General features: G+C 48.6%; 1 protein-coding gene across 11 annotated transcripts in view; it reads left to right on the forward strand.

Moving 5' to 3' along the window:
* rapgef2 (Rap guanine nucleotide exchange factor (GEF) 2) overlaps nt 1-22,243 on the forward strand; it is a 91,837-nt gene that overhangs the window by 60,613 nt on the left and 8,981 nt on the right. For 7 of the 11 annotated variants that reach the window (XM_035426276.1, XM_035426278.1, XM_035426281.1 and 4 more), the window contains 17 exons: nt 3,608-3,739; nt 7,347-7,524; nt 9,038-9,174; nt 10,110-10,268; nt 10,791-10,943; nt 13,157-13,321; nt 13,715-13,822; nt 13,972-14,175; nt 14,774-14,882; nt 15,377-15,623; nt 16,041-16,198; nt 18,163-18,403; nt 18,875-19,258; nt 19,471-19,682; nt 19,927-20,050; nt 20,494-20,517; nt 21,615-21,838. In XM_035426276.1, the coding sequence (XP_035282167.1) occupies nt 3,608-3,739; nt 7,347-7,524; nt 9,038-9,174; nt 10,110-10,268; nt 10,791-10,943; nt 13,157-13,321; nt 13,715-13,822; nt 13,972-14,175; nt 14,774-14,882; nt 15,377-15,623; nt 16,041-16,198; nt 18,163-18,403; nt 18,875-19,258; nt 19,471-19,682; nt 19,927-20,050; nt 20,494-20,517; nt 21,615-21,838 (2,959 nt within the window). Of the gene's footprint in view, nt 1-3,607; nt 3,740-7,346; nt 7,525-9,037; nt 9,175-10,109; nt 10,269-10,790; nt 10,944-13,156; nt 13,322-13,714; nt 13,823-13,971; nt 14,176-14,773; nt 14,883-15,376; nt 15,624-16,040; nt 16,199-16,798; nt 16,814-18,162; nt 18,404-18,874; nt 19,259-19,470; nt 19,683-19,926; nt 20,051-20,493; nt 20,518-21,614; nt 21,839-22,243 lie in introns of all 11 variants that reach the window. The other 4 variants (XM_035426280.1, XM_035426277.1, XM_035426284.1 and 1 more) reach the window with 2 other exon arrangements.

Here is a 22,243-nt window from a genome sequence, read left to right on the forward strand (position 1 = left end):
TGCTTTTAGACGCCCATTATAAAGTGTGAAGACTCGAGATGAGATCTAATACGCCTTTCAGCCCAAGATAAGGCACTCTGCTCGTACAGTATTCCCTTGCATAAATAAACTGATAAACAGCTGCTGCCTCTGTCATATTCTTCAAAGGGACTGTTGATGGAAATTGAGACATCATTGTTGGGAGCAAGCCTCTGACTATAATGGGCACTTCAGTTGAGGGGGTGTCTTCGGATGGGTGGGATGGAAATGTCACCTGATGTCGACTTAAACCTCGAGCCAAGGCTGACTTACGTTTGGGGCGAAAAACGGGAGATCAACAGCAACCCCATCTTGGGGTTCAGTGTGCATTCTTAGGAGTGGAGTACTTGACAGTCTGACAAACATGTTTCATCAAATTAGCCATGCAAATAACTTCTAATAACCTTTGACGGTTCATTTTTTTAGAGCTGGTCGTGATGAACCACTAAATATGTACAGTACCATTGGTGTTTTGATTTGCGTGTTCTAATAAAAGCCTCTAATTTTAACTGGAAAAACTGAATAATAGGCTATATTTTTTTTTTCCAAATAACCACAGGGTATTCTTAGAGAAACGTGTTTAATCGAATAGGGGGAGTATGAATCAGTTATTCTGAATATTCAAGTCATATTCATAACCTCACCTGATTTGTCATCTTGTCCTCACTATGTAGCCTAATGGAATGCCACACCCTGAGCGCTGTACTGGGTGAAATGTTCCGGATCATTCTTTAAAGCTCTGATTGGAGTAAGTGAATATATTGCTGACTGCGGCTCGCTGGCATAAAAATAGTCACACTCGGGAGTGTGAAACGATTCTATGAATAACATTTACTGAAGTGATAGTGTAGTGTACAGACATGGACTTTCTCTGTCTGGGTGTGTTTGTGTGTGTGTGTGTGTGTGTGTGTGTGTAGGTATAAATAGGCTATATAATATATACAGTGTAGCCTATAAGTATGTCTGCAGCGACACAATTTTGTTGTTTTAGCTCTGTACTCCCAACACGTTTGATTTGAAATGAAACAATGAATATGAGGTTAAAGTGCTGACCGTCAGCTTGAGAGTATGCATTCATATCGGGTGAACCGCGTAGAAATTACAGCCCTTTTATACATTGTTCCCCCATTTTAGATTGGGATCCACGATGCATGCGATGGTAATTTTTATCAGTCACACGGAAAACGCTGTTAATAAAGTAATTATTAGTGTGAAGATTGTGCTGAACATGTACTCTCTGAACACCTGCCCCTGTTAATGAGCTCTTCCTCGCGCGGAGCGCGGTGTGGCCTTGCGCGTGGATGTACCGCAGACGTTTAATTACCCGAAAATGTATGCGCGCGAAAATGAATGCCGCCAGCTCCGAGCGAGTAAGCCTAAAAAAACTGCGTGCCATCACCGAGGTCTGCTTTAAATTTAATCTTTTTTTTTTTTTTTCGCTCCCCACTGCCCAGCAGCAGCCCAAGCCCGTACTTCCCTGCTCCGTGAACCGCAAAATCCACTTGAGAGAATTTGAATAAGTGGACAGTAACACCCAAAGGCCAACCGTGAGCGTTGTCACTGCGCGTTAGAAGGCTAATGCAATAATACCGCCGACCACTGCCCACCCAGCATGATAATGCTTTTATAGTGGCGCTTTGGCAGATGTGTTGTAGATCAATTGCATGAATATTGCATTCGGGTCCCCTACCGTTCCTAAGCAAATTTACAAAGTGACTTCACCATAAATTTTCCACCATGAGTATTTTATATTTCGATTTTTATGTTTGCCGTATGCTTGCAGATTTCCAGAGTTTCCAGTATTGAGATACCGTTTGTGGTGTGCATCATTTGAATGTCATAGATGGGGTCTTGTTGCATGTGTTTCTTTGCAATTCTTGGCTTTAAAATATATTTTTGTAAATCTTAGCCTATATTTATTTTTATTTTATATATTTTTTTTGTAAATTGTCTTGGCTCATACACATTTTCAGTTATGTTTTCATTTCAGTACGTGTCACTGCAAGTGCATAGAACTACAAGGCCAATAATTCTAGATGTGAAAAGTCAATAGAATTTCCACGCTGCGGTCGGTGCCCAGCGGTATCCCTTTGAAGTCATCTGTGGCTTTAGCAGTCGGTCTTCCTGTGCGCTCGTCTGGCGCGGGGTCCTTCGTGGCTTTTGGCTCACGTCGCCCGGCATTCCAGCGGATTAAGGGGGAGGCCGATCGCAGGCGGAACTGGCAGAAACGTGCGAGAGGGCCGTATTCCGTGCTCCCGGTCTCTGAAGCTCCGCTTAGCGTGCTCCGCATCGGCGGGTGTGCGGTGATGTAACCCTCTGGAGAGTTAGCCTCTTTACGCCCGATGCTGCTCTAATTACCGAGCTTCGGTTTTTGTCTTCGTGTGATCAGCCAGCCGTGTTGCTTACCGTGCGCCGCCTGCTACTTATTTTCGTCCCCGATCGGGCGCTCGAGCGTCCGTTGATCGAGTGGCGCGCGTTATAAAACGCGCAAACAACTGCGCGCTTGTGTTAGCGCTGCGGCGTCACGAATCGGCAAGCTAAACAAACCTCCGCTTCCCTTTGCCTCGGTCAGCTGGCTGTTGTCCTGGTTAGAACCGTAGCTGTCGTTTGTTTGTGAAAAAGCTTGAACGCCTGTCCCGCTCTGCCCCTGAACTTGTGGACGGTCAACACGAGGCGTTCGGGATCGCTAATGACTGGTCCTCACGGTCCTGTGTTCACTGGACCACGAGGACTGCTTTATCAAGTCGTCGGAACCACAACCTGAGCAGCGACCGTTTTTTATTTATTTATTTATTTTACTTACAGCTGTAGCATACTGTTGGTGTTCAGCTGTCAACGAGGAACAAATTACCATACTGTGCTGTGCTTGCAAGTCATTGGCTTAATTTGTTTTGATGGGCTACTTCATACCCCGCTTCACAGATTTATCTAGGGATGTTGTTGGAAGACATCATAGAGGGGGAGGCCTATTAAAGTAAACAAGGAGCAATGAGGGAATATTGGCAGTAAGCAGATCCTCATTTATGGCCTTTGTGTCAGAACAGGAGGCGCGGCTGGCTCTGTATGAGACTCAGCCTATCTCAGCTCCCTATCAAATGTGTGCAAAGTAAAGAAAAAATAGAATAAGTAAATACTTTTGGAACTGTTCTTTAATGCAGAAAAAGTTAAAGTAAAAATGTTCTGATATGGTAAGAGTAGGCCCTATTCAACTAAACACTGAAGCAGCCCCCAGAGTTTGTTGAAAGGGAACGCATTCTTTAGTTCTATCAATGAGTATGAGTATTACCGGGCTGAAAAAGAAAATTGTGCAATATGGCCTTAACTTGAAGTAAATTCATTTAAGGAATGTACCGTACTGAAATCCACTCTGGCCGCCTCCTTGACTACACATTGCACAAACTTGCTAAATTCAGATTTCAGTCAGTGCAATTCTTGCAATTCCGATAGCATGAGTAACTCCTGTGGAATGAAAGTGGACAAAAGGATACTATCATGGCTGTGTGCCATTGGAGGAGGGACGCATCATTTTGCTGGTGATTGGCTGAGCGCATCTGACTGGTGCGTTCTACCCTTGTTTTGTCACACACAGCTTCCTGCAGACTTCAGCAAGCTCCACCTTAGCGACAGCCTCCACCCACAGGTGACCCCCGTCTCCTCCAGCCACTCAGGATGTAGCATCACCAGCGACTCTGGGAGCAGCAGCCTATCGGATATTTACCAGGTAAGCAACAAACAAAATACTTCCTGGTGTAAATTGACAGTCAAATGTTCATTCGCAATGCAATAACTGTGCAATCGTATGCATTTTTGGTGTATATTGGGGCTGTTGGATGGCTCATTCTGTTAAGATACTGTTCCAGTGTGTGGATGGGCCCTAAGAACTGCTGTTGACTTTACCGGTCAATAATTGGGAATACAGTGCTAGACTCTCAACAACAAATGTTCCTTATCATAAGATATCAAAAGATGTTAATCAATTAATTAATGAACTGTTGTTTCAAAACGCTGAAGAACATTTTGGAAACGCTCAACGATTTGGATGGTTTGCTCTTTAGTGGTGCTGCAGACTGTGCATTATTCATCAGATTTTTTCAAAAATGGCTAATTCCCCATTCAGAGCGTACCTCCCCTCTCTGATGCGTTCTGACCCGGCGTGACCCCGCTGGCCCTGAGCCCCGCCCCCTGCGTTGCGTGAGGCGGGACCCAGGGGTCACCGCTCCACCCACGACACCATCTGCTCCTCCCACGGAAACGCAGCCTCGTCCCCGGTCAATCGCGGTCCCGTTACACCGACCCGCGGTCAAAATGCAGCGGGGTTGACTCTGAGAGGTCATTAAACTCAGGAAAGCGTCCGGTTGGACGGTCTGCACGTTTGAATCAGTTTCGTAACGGCCGTTGACTTGCCGTGTGCTTGGTATGTCCAACTAGGGTCTTCCCCTGGAATTCATTTTCAAATACTCACTGATGTCTTCTGGAAAGACATAAATTGGTTTCTCACTCCCATTAAATATATATATACACGCACACACACACACATAGAATCCTACCTGTCCTAATTTATATAATTTATATTCCTAATAACGTATGCCCAGTGACCGGTCCCTGACAGATCTGATATATGAATTAATTCCTGTGGTGCGTAGGGCCTGTGCGTGAAATTGCTCTATGGCCGCCACCCCCGCCCCCTCTGTGAGAGTAATTGTCGTGTCCCCTCTGTGACTGGTAAAGACGGCTGCGTGGCGGACTGCATTCTGTCTGAATAAATCATGAAATTGGTTCTTCTGAAGGCATAGAGCATCGATCCCAGAATAGCCCTGCTGAAATATTCATCCTCCCCCCTCGCTCAATTTGACGAGCGACGCCCGTTTGCGCACGCCACACACGATGAGGATTTAAAAATGAAGATTTTTAAGGGTTTTACGCACGCTGGTAATCACTGGTGTTTCTAATGAGTCTTTAAGTATCGATGAGATAACACTGCTGGTTGTTTGGGTGTTGACATGTTTGCTGTATAGATATCAATTAGTACCATTTTAATCTGTTTTATGTTTTATAAAATGTTTTGAAAACGGGTAGAAAAGGGTGTTTTTCAAGGTAGTTCAGTATTACCAAATGCAGAGTCCATGCAGCGTGCAATCAAAAAGTGATAATGAGTTTCCTGTCGAATTCAATTAAATGAAGTCCCTATATTTTGGAGAGCTGGCACACGAGACACTCTTTGTGTTTGAGGCTCCCCCCTATCCCACGCCCATTTCCTATCCAGTATTCATACCATCCCCTTTAATATTCGCCGTGTTCCAGATCCCCCACGGACCCCTCAACCCCCCCCCCCCCCCCCCCCCCAGCACTGTGAGGCTGAGCCAGAGTCACCCGCCAGACAGGCCCTGAAACATTTATGACTGGTGCGCTTGTCACTTAAAGAGAGACAGCGTGAATTTTGTGCGAGTCTGGGGCTCCCGGTTAAAAATTAAACGCGGGCGGGGGGTCGGGGCGATGCGAAAGGACAGGCCCGCGTGCCGGCAGTGCGCTCTGGCGACGCTCGGAGCACCTTCTCCAAAAACGTTCCTCTTTCACGGCACGGGACGCAGGTAGGCGCAGCTCGCCCCTGGCACCGGACACGGTGAGCGGGGGCCAGTCTGAGGGGGGGCGAACGGGCGGCGAGCGCGGGGGACTCATTCCCCGAGGCGCGTGACAGCTCTGTCGCGCTCGGTGCACCAGTCCCCGGTTTCGTCAGGTGTCGGGCTGTGCTCTACGAGGCTCGGCTCTGCGGCGGGTTTATTTCTAGACTCCTCGCAGTCGCGGAACCCCGAGTTCTTTTCGCGCGACTTTGGGAAGCCGACTGAGGCGCCCGTCGTACCGCGCTTTTTTAGGGGAGTGGGGGGGGGGGAGAGGCATGCGTGAGGAAGTGTGGGCGCCTGCGCTAAAAGGCTAACGAGCGGCAGACAGAAATAGCAGGTTTTCCCCCTGAGCGACGTCGGGCGTTGAGCCTTGTTTTTTTTTTTTTTTTTGTGTGTTCCTGAGGTGTTTATGGTGCCTCCTTCCTGTCAGGCACCGCCCCCGCCCTCTTTCCGGTGTTTTCCGTCTGTCCGCCGCCGACGGGGTTGGATGCGACCTCGCCGTCCTGTGCGTGCGCCGCCACCGCCCTCTTCAGCACAGGGGCATTGTGGGTACGGGCCAGAGCAAGCAGGGTTGCTGTAATATAACTGCAGTGCAGCTGTAGCTGAGATCACTGGAAGGTGTCTGCCAGAGGTCCTGGCTTTGGAGGAGTCCATTTTTGGCAACCTTAGGGGGGAGCCAGGGGCAGCTTGAATTCCAGAAGCACTCACCTGCTCTTTCTGCTGTTTTTGGTTTAACCCGTCGCAATAGTACTGCTGTTTCCAGCAGCTGATGTCCTCTGCCGTGGTTCTCTTTTAATCGCATAATGCTTGGTCATGCGACACACACACACGCACACACACACACACACACATTGCAGGGCTGTGTTTTTGTATGTGTTCAAGGAGAATCAGGCATTTTGTTGGGGTTGTTATTTTCCAAGCTTGGTTTTAGAAAAGAAAAGATGCGCTTGGATTTCTCCACAGGGTCGCTCTTGTGCAATTATTTGTAATCATTGATCTCTGTGGTTATTGGAATGAAGCCATGTTGTCACATGGGACTAATGGCTTTTGTGGACAGATGAAATAAGCTATTTTTTTGAAGTCATGCCATATCTTGGCCTCTGGGGAGGGATAAGGCTGTGGCTCACTGATCACTTCTGAAAGAGGAACACACTGGAAACAACCAGTTCCTATTTTTCGCTATAGAGTTGTCTCAGATCAAAAGGCGTGCGAAGGGAGTGCATTGGGAGTAACCTGTTTAACTCACTGAGCACTGATCAGAGATCTGTTGTGTCTGACGTCGCAGTTTGGGATTTACCCTCATAACTCACTGAGCACTGATCAGAGATCAATGGTAGAAGAATTTTAGCTTGGAGTGAATAATGCTGTGGTTTGTGATGCAGCTCAAGTGATTCACTTAGCACTGGTGAGGAATCATTAGTGGATGATGCTGTGCTTTGTGATTCAGCTCAGGTGATTCACTGAGCACTGATGAGGAATCATTTATGGATAATGCTGTGGTTTGTGATTCAGCTCAGGTGACACACTTACCTCTGATTAGAGGTCAGCCGAGAACTCCATTCAGCGGGTGAGTGTTCCTCAGGCCGGCTGGGCGCTGATCTGAGATCAGTAACGGGTGATGTAATGGTTCAGGACACATCCTGTGTGACTCGCCGATGACTGATCGGAGGTCAGTGATGCGCGTGACTCACAAGGTCCTCCGTCCCGCAGGCCGCTGAGAACGAGCCCGGTGACATGGACCTGAGCGGCCTGCCAGAGACGGCGGTGGACTCAGAGGAAGACGACGATGAGGAAGACATCGAACGGGCCTCGGACCCCCTGATGAGCCGGGACATCGTGCGGGACTGCCTGGAGAAGGACCCGGTCGACCGGACGGACGATGACATCGGTGAGTCAGCCCGCGCAGACGGCGGATCTCTACGTCCCTCGGGTCTGAGAGCACTAACAGGATGGGGGGATGATGGGGGGGGGTCACACAGCGAACAGGTTCCAGTGTCGTTCCCCGCCCCACCCCACACCCATGTTTACCTGGCTTTAATGTCCGTTTGATTGAATTTATGCTGCTTTTCCTGTCCATTTCCTGTTCATTGTTATCTCTCTTACATGGTCCTGAACAGCACTGTCTGAGCATGCTCAAATTGTGCACAGTCATCAGTCAATCAGCCAGTTCATAGAAGCCCAGGGAATGGCAAGCATTGCTGACCAAAATTTCTGCTTTGTTTCCCTGCTTACACATCATTTCATTCCATGGACGGCACTGATTACAAGTCTATGTGATATTTTTGCAGCTTTGAAAGTTTTGTGTTCCTTATATATACTGTACACCATGATGCAATACTCCATTCCTATTAGCCTACAGAGCCCGCTGTGTTTGAGAAGCTGAGGTATAGATGCCCAGACAGCTCAGAGGTACAGCATAATGTATTGGTTAGGCAACCTGGACTTGTTAGGTTGCGAGTTTGAATCCTGCCATTTGCCTCCTCGAGCAAAGTGTGTAACGTGAATTAGTTCTGTAAACACAGAGGGTCATATACGAGTGTGTGTGTGTGTGTGTGTGAGAGAGAGAGAGAGAGAGAGAGAGGGGGAAAGGGTAGCCCTGCTGTTCGCTGTTCTGCCGGAGGTTTTCTAGGTCATCCCTACCTCCACTGCATTAAATTTTCAGTTACATACCCCCCCTCCTCTTTTACACTGTTACCATGGCAATCTCCAGTGACAAGGCCCACGCTGACAAGGCCCACGTCTGTGTGAGTCAGTCCTCCCCCCATTACCAGGTCCTGTCTAAGAATGGGGGTGCCATACGAGGACACCAGCAGGCAGTCTCGATCCCTGTCCTGAAATGCCAGAGATGGTTGTGGAGCTTGCTCCATTCAAACTCCTAACCAAACCACTAGCTGCTAACCGCTAACTCTTATACATAGCAGCTAGCAGCAATTACTGGATTCTTTTTCAGGCTTAATTAATGCCTGTGAGCATTTATAAGCCTGAGGTACAATCATGACTGACTAGAACCAAAACCAGACACATCTCTGGAAGTTCAGGAGCAGGGTTGCCTACCCCCCGCAGTGAATAATCATTAGCCTTGATTTATCTTGCTGTGAGTTCGCATTCAAGGCAAGACGTTTCTCAGCGAGCACTTGGCGTACTTGAATGCACGATTGTCTTTTTTTTTTTTTTTTTTTCAAGAAAATTACAGGAAAAGAATGAGGAGCATTCTTTAAACGAACTGGGTCACATTGGAATCCTACTAATCAGCGTAGGCCTTTGCCGGAGTAGGTGCATGCTGGGCGGAGTCTGCTATCGGTGCCCCCCACTTCCTGATCGGGAGCGACTTCATTCCTTGTTTTAAATTGAGGCTTTGTCTTCCTTCCTTCTCCTCCTCCTCCTCCTCCTCTTCCTCGCAGAACAATTGCTGGAGTTCATGCACCAGCTGCCGGCCTTCGCCAACATGACGATGTCGGTGAGGAGGGAGCTGTGCGCGGTCATGGTGTTCGCCGTGGTGGAGCGGGCGGGGACCATCGTGCTCAACGACGGGGAGGAGGTCAGTCCCGTCCGGGCCCCGCGCGTTCGAAACCCTCCAGCCCCGCGGCAGTTTGCCGCTCCGATAAACATGAAAGGACGCCGAAAGATCGGCGCCTTTCGCCGTCTTTGTCGAGACCGCGAATCCAGATACGGGGTGGAAAGAAGCCGCTTATCTCGATCTCCCAGTATGAAAAGACCCACTTCTGAAGAGCTTGCCTCCATTTTGCACCAGGATGCCTCTAAACCGAATCATAAGCGGACACTTCATACGCGCACTTTACCAAAGTAATGGCATCCCATCATGCTGTGCTGTGGACCAGCTTAACGGTTTCCTGTTATGCTGTGCTCTTCAGTTTTGTTATTGAGCATCCCAATAATGGTCTTATTTACCAAGATATGGCTCTTTTCCTTCTTGAATGATAATGACGTAATGCTGATAAGTGAACAGAGCTGAAGTGTGACTAGCAGTGTTCGGGTTGGGGAGATTAGAATTTGGCGGTGTTAGCATGGAGACATTAGCATTCAGCAGTGTTGGGGTAGGAAGCTTAGCATTTGGCAGTGTTAGCGTGGGGTCATTAGCATTTGGCAATGTTAGGGTTGGGTGGGTTAGCAGTCAGCGGTATTGGATAGATTAGCATTGAGCAGTGTTGAGGTTGGGTAGATTAGCATTTGGCATTGTTAGGGTTGGGTAGGTTAGTATTAGTCAGTGTTGGATAGATTAGCATTTGGCAGTGTTAGGCTTTGGTAGATTACCATTCAGCAGTGTTAGGCTTTGGTAGATTACCATTCGGCATTGTTAGGGTTGGGTAGATTAGCATTCAGCAGTGTTAGCCTTGGATAGATTAACATTCGGCATTGTTAGGGTTGGGTAGATTAGCATTTGGCATTGTTAGGGTTGGAGATATAAGCTCTGAGCTTGCGCCGATGTTCCACTCTCTCCCCCTGCTTATCCAGCTGGACTCCTGGTCGGTGATCCTGAACGGTTCGGTGGAGGTGACGTACCCGGACGGGCGGTCCGAGATCCTCTGCATGGGGAACAGCTTTGGAGTGTCTCCCACCATGGACAAGGAGTTCATGAAGGGGGTGATGAAGACCAAGGTGGACGACTGTCAGGTGGGTGTAAGACTGCCATTGCTGGCTGTCCATCTAGCATCAGATGGGTATGGGATAAGACCCACACACACTGTCCCTATAGAGTCAGGTGTGTTTGAGACAAGGCCTTCACACACTGTCCCTATGGAGTCAGGTATGTTTGGGACAAGACCTTCACACACCGTCCCCACAAGGTTGTGTATTCCAGTCATACCTCCACATAACCTCCCTGGATTTATTTGGCCAGAATGTGAGGCAGTAAAAATGCTTGGAATTATTGCTTTTCATAAAAAATAATTAAATGACGCTTTTAAAAAGTGAAAGGGCTAAGTGTTCAAGAGGGGAGGTTGGGTGAAAAAGCTTTCGCACAGTATGTGGTGGCGGTGATGCTAGTGATGAAGCATATTTAGAAACTGACCTTGAACTACTTCTTTGTTGCCTGTAATTTTAAGGGAAACGTATGTGTCCAGACTACAGAACTTCTGCAGTAGGCTTCGGTCCCTAGTCTGACTCGCTCTTCTGTCTGTTCTCTTTCGTGTCCAGTTTGTGTGCATTGCCCAGCAGGACTACTGCTGCATCCTCAACCAGGTGGAGAAGAACATGCAGAAGGTGGAGGAAGAGGGCGAGATCGTCATGGTGAAAGAACACCGTGAGCTGGACCGTACCGGCACCAGGAAAGGACACATCGTCATCAAGGTGCCCTGAGTTACTGCACACCCACCCCACCACCAACACACACACCGCTTACACACTCATACTCAAACACGCTCCATGCATCGTCATCAAGGTGCCCTGAGTTACACCCACCCCACCACCAACACACACACCGCTTACACACTCATAAATACTCCATGCATCGTCATCAAGGTGCCCTGAGTTACTGTACACCCACCCCACCACCAACACACACACCGCTTACACACTCATAAACACTCCATGCATCGTCATCAAGGTGCCCTGAGTTACACCCACCCCACCACCAACACACACACCGCTTACACACTCATAAACACTCCATGCATCGTCATCAAGGTGCCCTGAGTTACTGTACACCCACCCCACCACCAACACACACACCGCTTACACACTCATAAACACTCCATGCATCGTCATCAAGGTGCCCTGAGTTACACCCACCCCACCACCAACACACACACCGCTTACACACTCATAAACACTCCATGCATCGTCATCAAGGTGCCCTGAGTTACACCCACCCCACCGCCAACACACTCACCGCTTACACACTCATAAACACTCCATGCATCGTCATCAAGGTGCCCTGAGTTACACCCACCCCACCGCCAACACACACACCGCTTACACACTCATAAACACTCCATGCATCGTCATCAAGGTGCCCTGAGTTACACCCACCCCACCACCAACACACACACCGCTTACACACTCATAAACACTCCATGCATCGTCATCAAGGTGCCCTGAGTTACACCCACCCCACCACCAACACACACACCGCTTACACACTCATAAACACTCCATGCATCGTCATCAAGGTGCCCTGAGTTACACCCACCCCACCACCAACACACACACCGCTTACACACTCATACTAAAACACACTCCATGTGTCGTCATCAAGGTGCCCTGCATTACTGTACACCCTCCCCACTACCGACACAGTGATTGCACCATGCATCATCATCAAGGTTAAACACACACACGCTTGCTTACACACACACATACACACTCACACACAATCGTACTCATACACAGACAAACGCATACACACAAACACACTCACGCATACTGCTTAAACACTCATACACTCTCCATGCATCATCATCAACACACACCTCTGCTCACCACCACCTACACATACACTGACACACTACACTTAAATATACACAGATATATACATACGATGAAGGTTCCCTGTACTGCCACCTTCTCTGATTCCTAGGAAACACATACGCGCACACACACACATACACACACACACACACACACACCGTGCTGGCACCACTAGGGAGATGGAAGAGCAGATGTTGCTTATGTCGGGACTCTGTTCCATCTCTGCTCCTCTGAGCATTGCTGAAAGCAGTGTTCTGTCTCTCTGGTCTGTATCCAGGCTACAGTCTTTTCTTCTGGCAATCGCTATGTCACAACACAACAATATGGTTCACTTAATTACCCGTCTTATATAATATTTCTGCCCACCCAGCACCTTTAAGGCCTAGTAATTACTGAATGAATAGACAAACTGTGTGCGACAGTGGCTTCATGATGAATTTTTCATGTAGATTTAAACATTTTCCTTTTTATTTTTTTATTTTTTGGTAAAATGAGTGATTTAATTTTTTTTTTTTTTTGGGTAAAATATGGATCTCATATTTCAGGCTTAAGAGTAAGACATTTCAGAATAGGTGTGGACAGGTTAACTTCTGTGTTCTTGGTAAACACCTGAAAAATAGTCCTGGCATAAACTCAGTTCTTTCAGATGCTGTAAGTAACAGGGTCAGTAAGCACTGATGTTGTGGGAGCAGCGGTTGTATTTTGGTTCGGTTTATGAATGTTTTAAGCCTCCCGACAGTAGGCTTCTCTTCAGCAGAGCAGAGACCCTGAAAAAGAGAACATCTTTCCTCCACTCCCCCTGAGAATCGCTACTTTTAGATGCTTCCTGTTGAAATTTGCATTCCTGGAGAATTTTGAAAATAGAAACAGAAAGAGGGATGCATCTCTTTTTTTGGCCTGCGACTACTGTTGTTTTGAATATCGAAAATATTCAGGGCTTTAAGCCTGAATTTAAGAACTTTTTGAGGCTCAAGTAATTGATGAACATATTCCAAAATAGTGTTTTATACGTTAACAGGTTTAAGAGTTTGTTCTTGTAGTGTGCAGTTTTTGTTACCTCTCTGGGACTGACGGCTGTGTGCTTCTTCCCACAGGGAACGACAGAGCGACTGACGATGCACCTGGTGGAGGAGCACTCTGTGGTGGACCCCACCTTCATCGAGGACTTCCTGCTGACCTACAGGACCTTCCTGTCCAGCCCCATGATTGTGGGGAAGAGGCTTCTGGAATGGTTCAATGATCCCAGTCTCAGGGACAAGGTAGGGCACATGACATATGGGCGCACAGAAACACACACACGCACGCACACACACACACAGACACACACACGCACACACACACACACAGATACACACACGCACACAAACACACACACACACACACACACACAGAGCCCTTCCAGACAGAGCAGATGGTCAGTCTCGCAGGACACCGGTCACATTCTCATCCCGGAATTCACTCTCACCCTCACCGTATGAAAGATGCTTTCATCTAATCAGCATTTCTCTTACACTTCCTGGCAAGATTTTCTAATCCATAGCGCATTTTACTGTAATGAAAGTGAGTGGCAGCATTGAAGGGACGGTGGAGTCATGTTCTCGATGCATACGGACGTCTTCGGTTTCTCAGCATGCAAAACTTCACTCCTTCAGGTTACGCGGGTAGTGTTGCTGTGGGTGAACAATCACTTCAACGACTTTGAAGGAGACCCTGCCATGACTCACTTTTTGGAGGAATTCGAGAACAACCTAGAAAGAGAGGTGAGTCAGAAGTCACTTATTTCCCAGACCCGTGAAACATTATTTAATGCCGCTTAGCTGGTTTCCCTTCCCCACTTCCTGTTTCACAACCAGAAGGCGAGACAGAACTGTAGGAGAGTTAATTATTGGCTTCCTCTTCCCTCTGACAGAAAATGTGTGGGCACTTGAGACTGTTAAATATCGCCTGCGCCGCCAAAGCCAAGCTGAGGCTGGTGACCCTGACCAAGCCCTCGAGGGAGGCCCCCCTGCCCTTCACCCTCCTGGGGGGGTCGGAGAAGGGCTTCCGCATCTTCATCGACAGCGTGGAGCCCGGGAGCGCGGCCACAGAGGTCGGCCTCAAGCGCGGCGATCAGGTGACTGCCGACCGCCATTTATCAGCTGAAGAAGCGAGAAGAGACGACTTCAAGACATTACATTACATTACAGGCATTTAGCAGACGCCCTTATCCAGAGCGACTTACTCAACTTTCACGTAGCATTTGCATTGCATTCATTTAAACAGCTGGATATATAGCGATGCAGGTTAAGTACCTTGCTCAAGGGTATAACATCAGCACCCTACCTGGAACTCGAACCTGTGGCCTTTAGGTTACGAGACCAGTTCCTTACGAGACCCACGACAGCTGTGCTTTTGGTCCATTTTCCGCGCTAAGCTACACTGTTCCTGGCGTTTATAGTCTGTAGACGAAGTCCAGTCCTTAACTACAAGCCCTCAGTGGTTTCAGTGCTTGATAGCTCAAGGCCTTGAGGCAGCCTATAACTGTGAGTGGGTGGACTGCTCTCCCAGTGTGAGGTTAGCGAATATAGGGGAAATGCCGCAGAGCAAGACAATGGACAATAAGCGCGCTTATGAAACGCTGACTGACCAGGCTAAGCTCCGCATCGCGGCTCCCCCTCAAGCAAATCTCAGTCATAATGCCCTTCGTCTGTGATTTTTTTTTTGCTTTCCAGATACTGGAGGTGAACGGGCAGAACTTTGAGAACGTCCAGCTCTCCAAAGCCACAGAGATCCTGAAGAACAACACTCATTTGTCTATCACTGTGAAAACGAACCTGCTAGGTGAGAGCTGGGTGGGAAAAGCAGGCCGGTCCAAAGAAAACTGCTGCACACACACAGGTTACTGTGTTACACCATGGCCGGTTTTTCACCGATTACAAAGCCACCATTGTGGCTGAAAACAGATTTGATTGTCTGTCTCTTATTTCTCAGCGGTAAGAATGATAAATTAGGATTTGAACCTGCAGTCCTCTCACGACCAGTGTTGTTCCCTCCCCATGGCTCCATGCCATCACCAGTACATTGACAGTACACCCATAAATGTTCTAACAGTCAGATCCTTTACGTTTACTTTACTTTTGGTTGCACAAAGGAGTAGTATGCATTGACAAACTAATAACCATTGTTACAGTTTTGGAATCAAAAGACAAATGTTAAAACACTCAAAAAAACATTACTGGCAAAACAAAGCAGGTTATATAGGGTATATCTGAAGGGAAAAAATTGCATAACAACATAAAATTTCAGATCTGTGTGATCACACAATTCCCTTCTAGTGTTCAAGGAGCTGCTGTCCAGGCCGGCGGAGGAGAAGAAGAACGGCGCTCCGCACCTTCCCAAGATCGGCGACATCAAGAAGGCCAGCCGCTACTCCATCCCGGACCTGGCCATGGACGTGGAGCAGGTGATGGGCCTGGAGAAGACCAGCAAGAAGAGCAAAGCCAACACTGTGGGGGGCAGGAACAAGCTGAAGAAGTTCCTGGGCAAGACCCGCATCAGCATTCTGCCCCAGAAACCCTACAAGTAAGCTCCGCCCACAGCGCCCCAATATGGAAGTGTTTAATATTCAGGTCTCGTGGAGATGCTTTGCCCCCTGCTATTTGTAGCTGAGGCTTAAAGGGCACCCTGGGCTCTTCAGGGTAAACGTAATGACTGTTTGCCCTCAAAAGGATAATCTGTGTGGACCAAATGCCATAAATGGAGCCTGGGTAAAAATCTGTCTGAGGGGGGCATGATTTTGGGTGAATGCACCAAGCGCAATGTCAATGGTGCCTATGAGGCTCATTTCACTAATGTTTTGTAAGTCTAGCCAAGTTAGTTCTCTTACAACCAACCTGGGTACCTTTCTTTCTTCCAAAAAAAAGAGCAAATTGTATGTGTGGCATTGTAAATTTATCAAGGCCGAAGTTAATCGAGCGTCCATCTTCTTTGCTTGTTCAGTGATGTTGGGATTGGGCAGTCTCAGGACGACAGCATTGTGGGAATGAAGCAGTCCAATCAGATCCCTCCAGGCCTCCCGGTCAGTGGAAACCTGTCCTCCAGCAACCCCGACCTGCTTCAGTCCCACCACCGCATCCTGGACTTCAGCAACCCGCCTGGTGAGGGCGCCACCCTTTGTTACCCCACTGAGGCCCAGTACACACCCTCTCATCTTACCCCTTTTTTGCTTTATACTGTTATATTCGAGCTAGTTTCTCTGTGCACGTACTCCAAAAAGAATGCAATACAGTCACTGCTCTGGAAACCACAGTACCATGCAGTATAACAGGAGTTGTCCCATTTTCCATAGATAAGCGTCTTACAGTACTGCAGATGTAAAACTACTACTGACACCATTAATGGGGAGTAGGTGCTACTGACACCAGTAATGGTGAGGGGAGGGGTTGCTACTGACACCAGCAATGCAACAAGGGCAATGGAATGACGAGAGTCACGTCCTTGTGAATCGGAAGGGCTTTTTGGTAGTATGTGTATCTACTTGCTCTTCTGTGATGCTTTGAAAGTCATGAGCTGAAATAATAATACACTGCTTAGCCACAGTCCTGTCACCGCAAAGTATAGAGGAATGCTTTTGGCAAAACAGTTCCTAACAACAACGCTACGATGCCAATGTAATAAAAATGAAGTTTGCCGCCAGATGTTATGAATAATTCAAACGGCTAGCTGGACTTCCCCTAAATGTCTCTGTCCTTTTCCAGACTCAGCTGGGAGCAGTGAGTATCCAAACTGTTTGTCCTTAAACTGCCCTTTCCTTGACCCCTCTACTCACACCGGAACCTTCTGGAACTTTTCTCAGTGCTCTATGCGCCACTGTTTGGTTGGCCTTCTCTGTAGGCCAGATGCTTTCTGACTGGGGATAATGACATGGGGCTTCGTACTGTATCTAAAGCAACACAGTTTGTGAGACCGGTGCTTGTCAATGTGTGACAGTAATTCTCTTTGCTTCTTGTCTTGTTATTTTCCTGAAATTTGATTTCTGCTAAACATGGGCTTTGGGTTTTTATGTGTGGATGTTTGGGCTGGTGGGAGTTAGAGTATTCTCTTAAAGGGATATTTCACTTTGTTACAAAGGACCTTATGACGTTAGTACCCTCTTTTATGGACCTATTATCCGCCATAGTTCGTTTGTGTTTTAAAATGATTCATTTCGGCGAGGTTGTGAAAATGAATGGGAGTGAATGGAGACCGGAAACCGAGAGGAACAATGGGATAGGCTCCACAAAGTTACTTTTGTTGTGACAACGTGAAATATCGCTTTAAGGAAATGTCTATAATGGACGTCTTAAGAATGTTCTCATTGTCTAATTTGAATCATGGGCGCCAGGAAAGTGTGTGGCCTAGCACAATTCTTTTGGTTATTCAAATATGTTTACTGTCAGCTGGCTTGACCTTTTTCAGTAATGAAGTCATTTACAGTGTCACAGCCATTGACACAGCAATCCTGTGTGGAAACTGTCTCGTAAGAGGACGGCTCGTTCTACTTGAGTTTCTTACCTAAAGGATTACTCACGCTCGGTTATGAAAGCGCGGCGGCAAACGCACTACGGTTGTTGTTTCAGCTCGTGGAACATTACTGCTCTCGTTCAGCGTTAAGCCATTGTGTTGAACAATAGCGTTGCGCCGTGTCTTGGCACAACGACTGCGAGGCGTGCCAACCGCACGCGCTCGGTGGAGACGAGCAGATTGGGAAACGGAAAGGAAAAACAGAGGGATTTTCTGGGAGGCAAGTGCAGTACCTAGATACTGTATCTTAAATAAAATAAACAATCCGATTTGTCTTGGAAGTTATCCGGTGTTTTGTCCTTCAAAATGGCATTAACAGATTTGAGTGCATCGCTTTGTCAGTGCATTATCAGAATCCCTCCAAATCCATCATGCTGTAAGAATAAGAGCAAGCAGGTAACCTGTTTAGTGCAGTGCAGAATGCTGTCAGTTGATTGGATCTGTTTTTCCATTCGTACGGTGTATTGGGTGATGGTCTGTCAAATCCAAGCTTCTTTATAGGGTGTTTAGAAAAGATGAAGAGGCACGCCCGTCTTGACGCGTCTCGCCCCTCTGACAGACCTGCCGGACCAGGTGCTGAGGGTTTTCAAGGTGGACCAGCAGAGCCGCTACCTGATGATCGGCCGGGACACCACGGCCAAGGAGGTGGTGGTGCAGGCCATCCGCGAGTTCGCCCTGACCGCCGAGCCCGAGGCCTACTCCCTCTGCGAGGTGTCCGTCACGCCCGAGGGCGTCATCAAGCAGCGGCGGCTGCCCGACCAGCTCTCCAAGCTGGCCGACAGGATCCAGCTCAGCGGCAGGTACTGTGGGGAGGGGGAGGAGCCGCGCGGTAACGGAACGCGATTGGGTGGGCTGGAGGTTGGCGGAATTTCCAGGGCGGAGCCAAATGACACGGTCACACGGCATACGCACACCTCATTAAATTGTAATCTCATGAACGGCATCAGTCGTCAAACCATCCTTTCTTTATCGAACCTTAAAAGCAGATGCATCAGTCAGCATTTCTTGCTAATTTAGCTCATTTTTGTTCTAAGGCTTCTGTGCATGAATTTGCCTATGCGGCTGTAGAAAACTTCAGGAAAGTATTAGGTTGAAAATACAACGATTTAATAAATTAGCTATCCTTGGACCTCTGAGTTAGTATGTGCTTCATGAGTCCAAAAAGACATGGGTCACACACTATGTCAAGTGTAGGGTGAATCATCTATCCTTCTCCAGGTAATTACTCCAAGTACCTTAAGATAAATCCACGGTCATTTCTCCCGTCTCAGGTACTACCTGAAGAACAACATGGAGACAGAGACGCTGTGCTCGGACGAGGACGCGCAGGACCTCCTGCGGGAGAGCCAGATCTCCCTGCTCCAGCTGAGCACGGTGGAGGTGGCCACCCAGCTCTCCATGAGGAACTTCGAGCTCTTCTGCGCCATCGAGCCCACCGAGTACATCGACGACCTCTTCAAGCTCAAGTCACGCACCGGCTCGGTCAACCTCAAGAGCTTCGAGGAGGTCATCAACCAGGAGACCTTCTGGGTGGCTTCGGAGATCGTCCGGGAGCCCAACCAGCTGAAGAGGATGAAGACGGTCAAGCACTTCGTCAAGATCGCCCTGCACTGTCGGGAGTGCAAGAACTTCAACTCCATGTTTGCCATCATCAGGTGAGGCACTGAATCATTGGCATGGTTTGAAGAAGCAGAACAGGTTTTTTTTCTGACTTTTTTGATTTCCTGTCTTTAAGTGCCATTTACCATCAGTACCATTGAGTACAATAATATGACCAACTGTTAATTCATTTCCTGTAACCTTCACTATGTGTGTACACTACTTGTGTGTGTGTGTGTGTGTGTGTGTGTGTATGTATGTTATGCAGTGGGCTGAACTTGGCTGCAGTGTCCAGACTCCGGGGCACATGGGAGAAGCTGCCCAGCAAATACGAGAAGCTGTTCCAGGACCTGCAGGACCTGTTCGACCCCTCCAGGAACATGGCCAAGTACCGCAACGTCCTCAACAACCAGAACCTCCAGCCTCCCATAATCCCCCTCTTCCCCGTCATCAAGAAGGACCTGACGTTCCTGCACGAAGGTGAGCAGGAATCCTGGGCCTGTGCCTCTGTGGGTGTGGGCGATATTTCCCAAGAGCCTCTGTGGTCTGTAGAGATGTCTCCCAACTGTCTCTGGGAGTGTGGTAGAAGTTTCCAGAGAACTTCTGCAATCTGAGAGATGTTTCTCATGAGCCCCTGCATTCTGTGGGAGATTTTTCCCATGATTTGGATTTGAGGTCCTTCTTTTGGGTGCACTGGGATAATTGAGCCTCCCACTGTTTTCAGGCAACGATTCGAAAGTGGACGGTCTGGTGAACTTTGAGAAGCTGAGAATGATCGCCAAAGAGATCCGGCACGTGGGACGCATGGCGTCCGTCAACATGGACCCCGCCCTCATGTTCAGAACCAGGTACGGAGACCCAGCGGCACCGCCCACTCGTCACGCCCGGTGTGTTTATTCTGTCTCCCGGTACTTGGGGTAATGTTTTTCTTTGTTTCATTCTGTAGAAAATTCCTCTGACTCTTTGTCCTGTTGGTAGTGTCCTATAGAGTAGTTTGGGGCTTAATGCTGGCAAGCGCAGCAGTCATTGTGTTCTGTTAGGGCTACATTTCCTGTTTCTCTAGCTCCCCGCTGCTCCGTCCGCCCCTGGCCGGAAAGCCCTCTCTCGCCATCGCGCCGTAGCTTTGTCCCGCAGGCTTTCGTACGCGTGTCTGGGCCTGTGGTGCTGCTCGCCCCGGTTCTCTGGTCTTCACCGTCTAAGCCTCTCTCCCTCTTTCTCTCCGTCTTCTGTGCCCCCCTCCCTCCCCCCTCCCCCTCCCCACGCTTCACCGTTCATGGCTCTAAACTTACAGGAAGAAGAAGTGGAGGAGTCTTGGGTAAGTCCCGCGGCCTGTGATGACCCCCCCCCACCCCACCGCACCCCACCCGTGTCTACCGCCTTATTTCCCATGTCTGCCATTTTGTTTTTCCTTTTTAACGCTTCTGCCCCCACACCTTTGTAAAGAGTTGAACAAACATCACTTTTGCTACTTAAGACCGTTTAATACACAGTCCCATGCATGTTTCACAACACAGGTTGTGCAATTTTGCTTGTACCCAACATTACTCTGAGGCTTTTATTTATAAAAACATTTTACTAAAATGGCATGGACAAATCAATTCATGGGACTAATTTGCGCTTCATTGCTAAAATCGAGTTTTTTGCGTCGTATTCAAATGTTTATCACATCACATGCAAACAAGAAATCCATTGACTGGCACTTTTAATTCAAATCCTTTTTAGAATCCATTTTGCTTTTGTAACCGAGGTAGTTAATTAGCAAAAGTGGTGTGTTTTTTTTAAAGGTTTGCAGTGTGCGAATGGGAATGGTGCTCACTAAACAGCATGCCGTGTTTTATTTTCGAAAGCAAGTTGCCTGTGCTCAGACACAGAGAGTCCATGCAGTAATACCTGTCCGTTCGTCCAGTAATCGCTGTCCGTTCGTCCAGGCGGTGAACGAGAAGCGGTTCTCCACAGCCTTGACCTGCATGAGCTTTTGATCCCTGCTCCAACTAGCTTATGGAGCTGCTTGGCTTCCAAAGACGCAGCAATGGCCCCCGGTAACAATGACCCCTGGACACACTAGAACACAAGAGTCAGGGGGCATGTGCAGTTCTCTGCTTCCCGGACAAGACGGACATAAAACTCCTAGCGCACGGCGGTTTGAGCTATTCCACATCCTCAGCTTGTAGCTTTCAGCAGCTCCTAGAGAGACTGGGAATGGCTCAACTGCATTTGGAGTGTTATCGTCCTTTCTGTTAAAGTCGTAAAGCCGTTCCTTGCGATGCTATCGCTCACCGTTCTCTCTCCTGGAATGAGGCATGAAGCTGGTGCATGTTTGCGTTCGAGCCGTTCCTCTCACATACCCCCTCGTCCCCCCTGCGTCTTCCCTGGCGGCGCTCTCACCCCCCTGCTCTCTGCTGCCCCCCGCAGGTCGCTCAGCCAGGGCAGCGCCAACGCAGCGGTGCTGGACGTGGTGCCGACGGGCGCGCACAAGAAACGCGTGCGCCGCAGCTCCTTCCTCAACGCCAAGAAGCTGTACGAGGACGCGCAGATGGCCCGCAAGGTCCGGCAGTACCTGTCCGACCTGACGCTGGACACCAGCGAGGAGAGCCTGCAGGCCTTATCGCTGCAGTGTGAGCCCTCCAGCAACACGCGTGAGTTCAGCTCTCTCACATGCACACACACATACATGCACACACACACACACACACACACCTGCAGGCCTTATCGCTGCAGTGTGAGCCCTCCAGCAACACGCGTGAGTTCAGCTCTCTCACATGCACACACACATACATGCACACACACACACACACACACACCTGCAGGCCTTATCGCTGCAGTGTGAGCCCTCCAGCAACACGCGTGAGTTCAGCTCTCTCACACGCACACGCACACACACACGCACACGCACACACACACACGCCTGCACACACACACACCCACCCGCACACACACACACACACACACACACACATACACGCACACACACATACACGCATGCACACACACACACACAGTCAGTCACACTTCCACACACGCACACACACACACACACACAC

Source organism: Anguilla anguilla, chromosome 7, assembly GCF_013347855.1.
Source record: "Anguilla anguilla isolate fAngAng1 chromosome 7, fAngAng1.pri, whole genome shotgun sequence".
NCBI classification, from domain to species: Eukaryota; Metazoa; Chordata; class Actinopteri; order Anguilliformes; family Anguillidae; genus Anguilla; species Anguilla anguilla.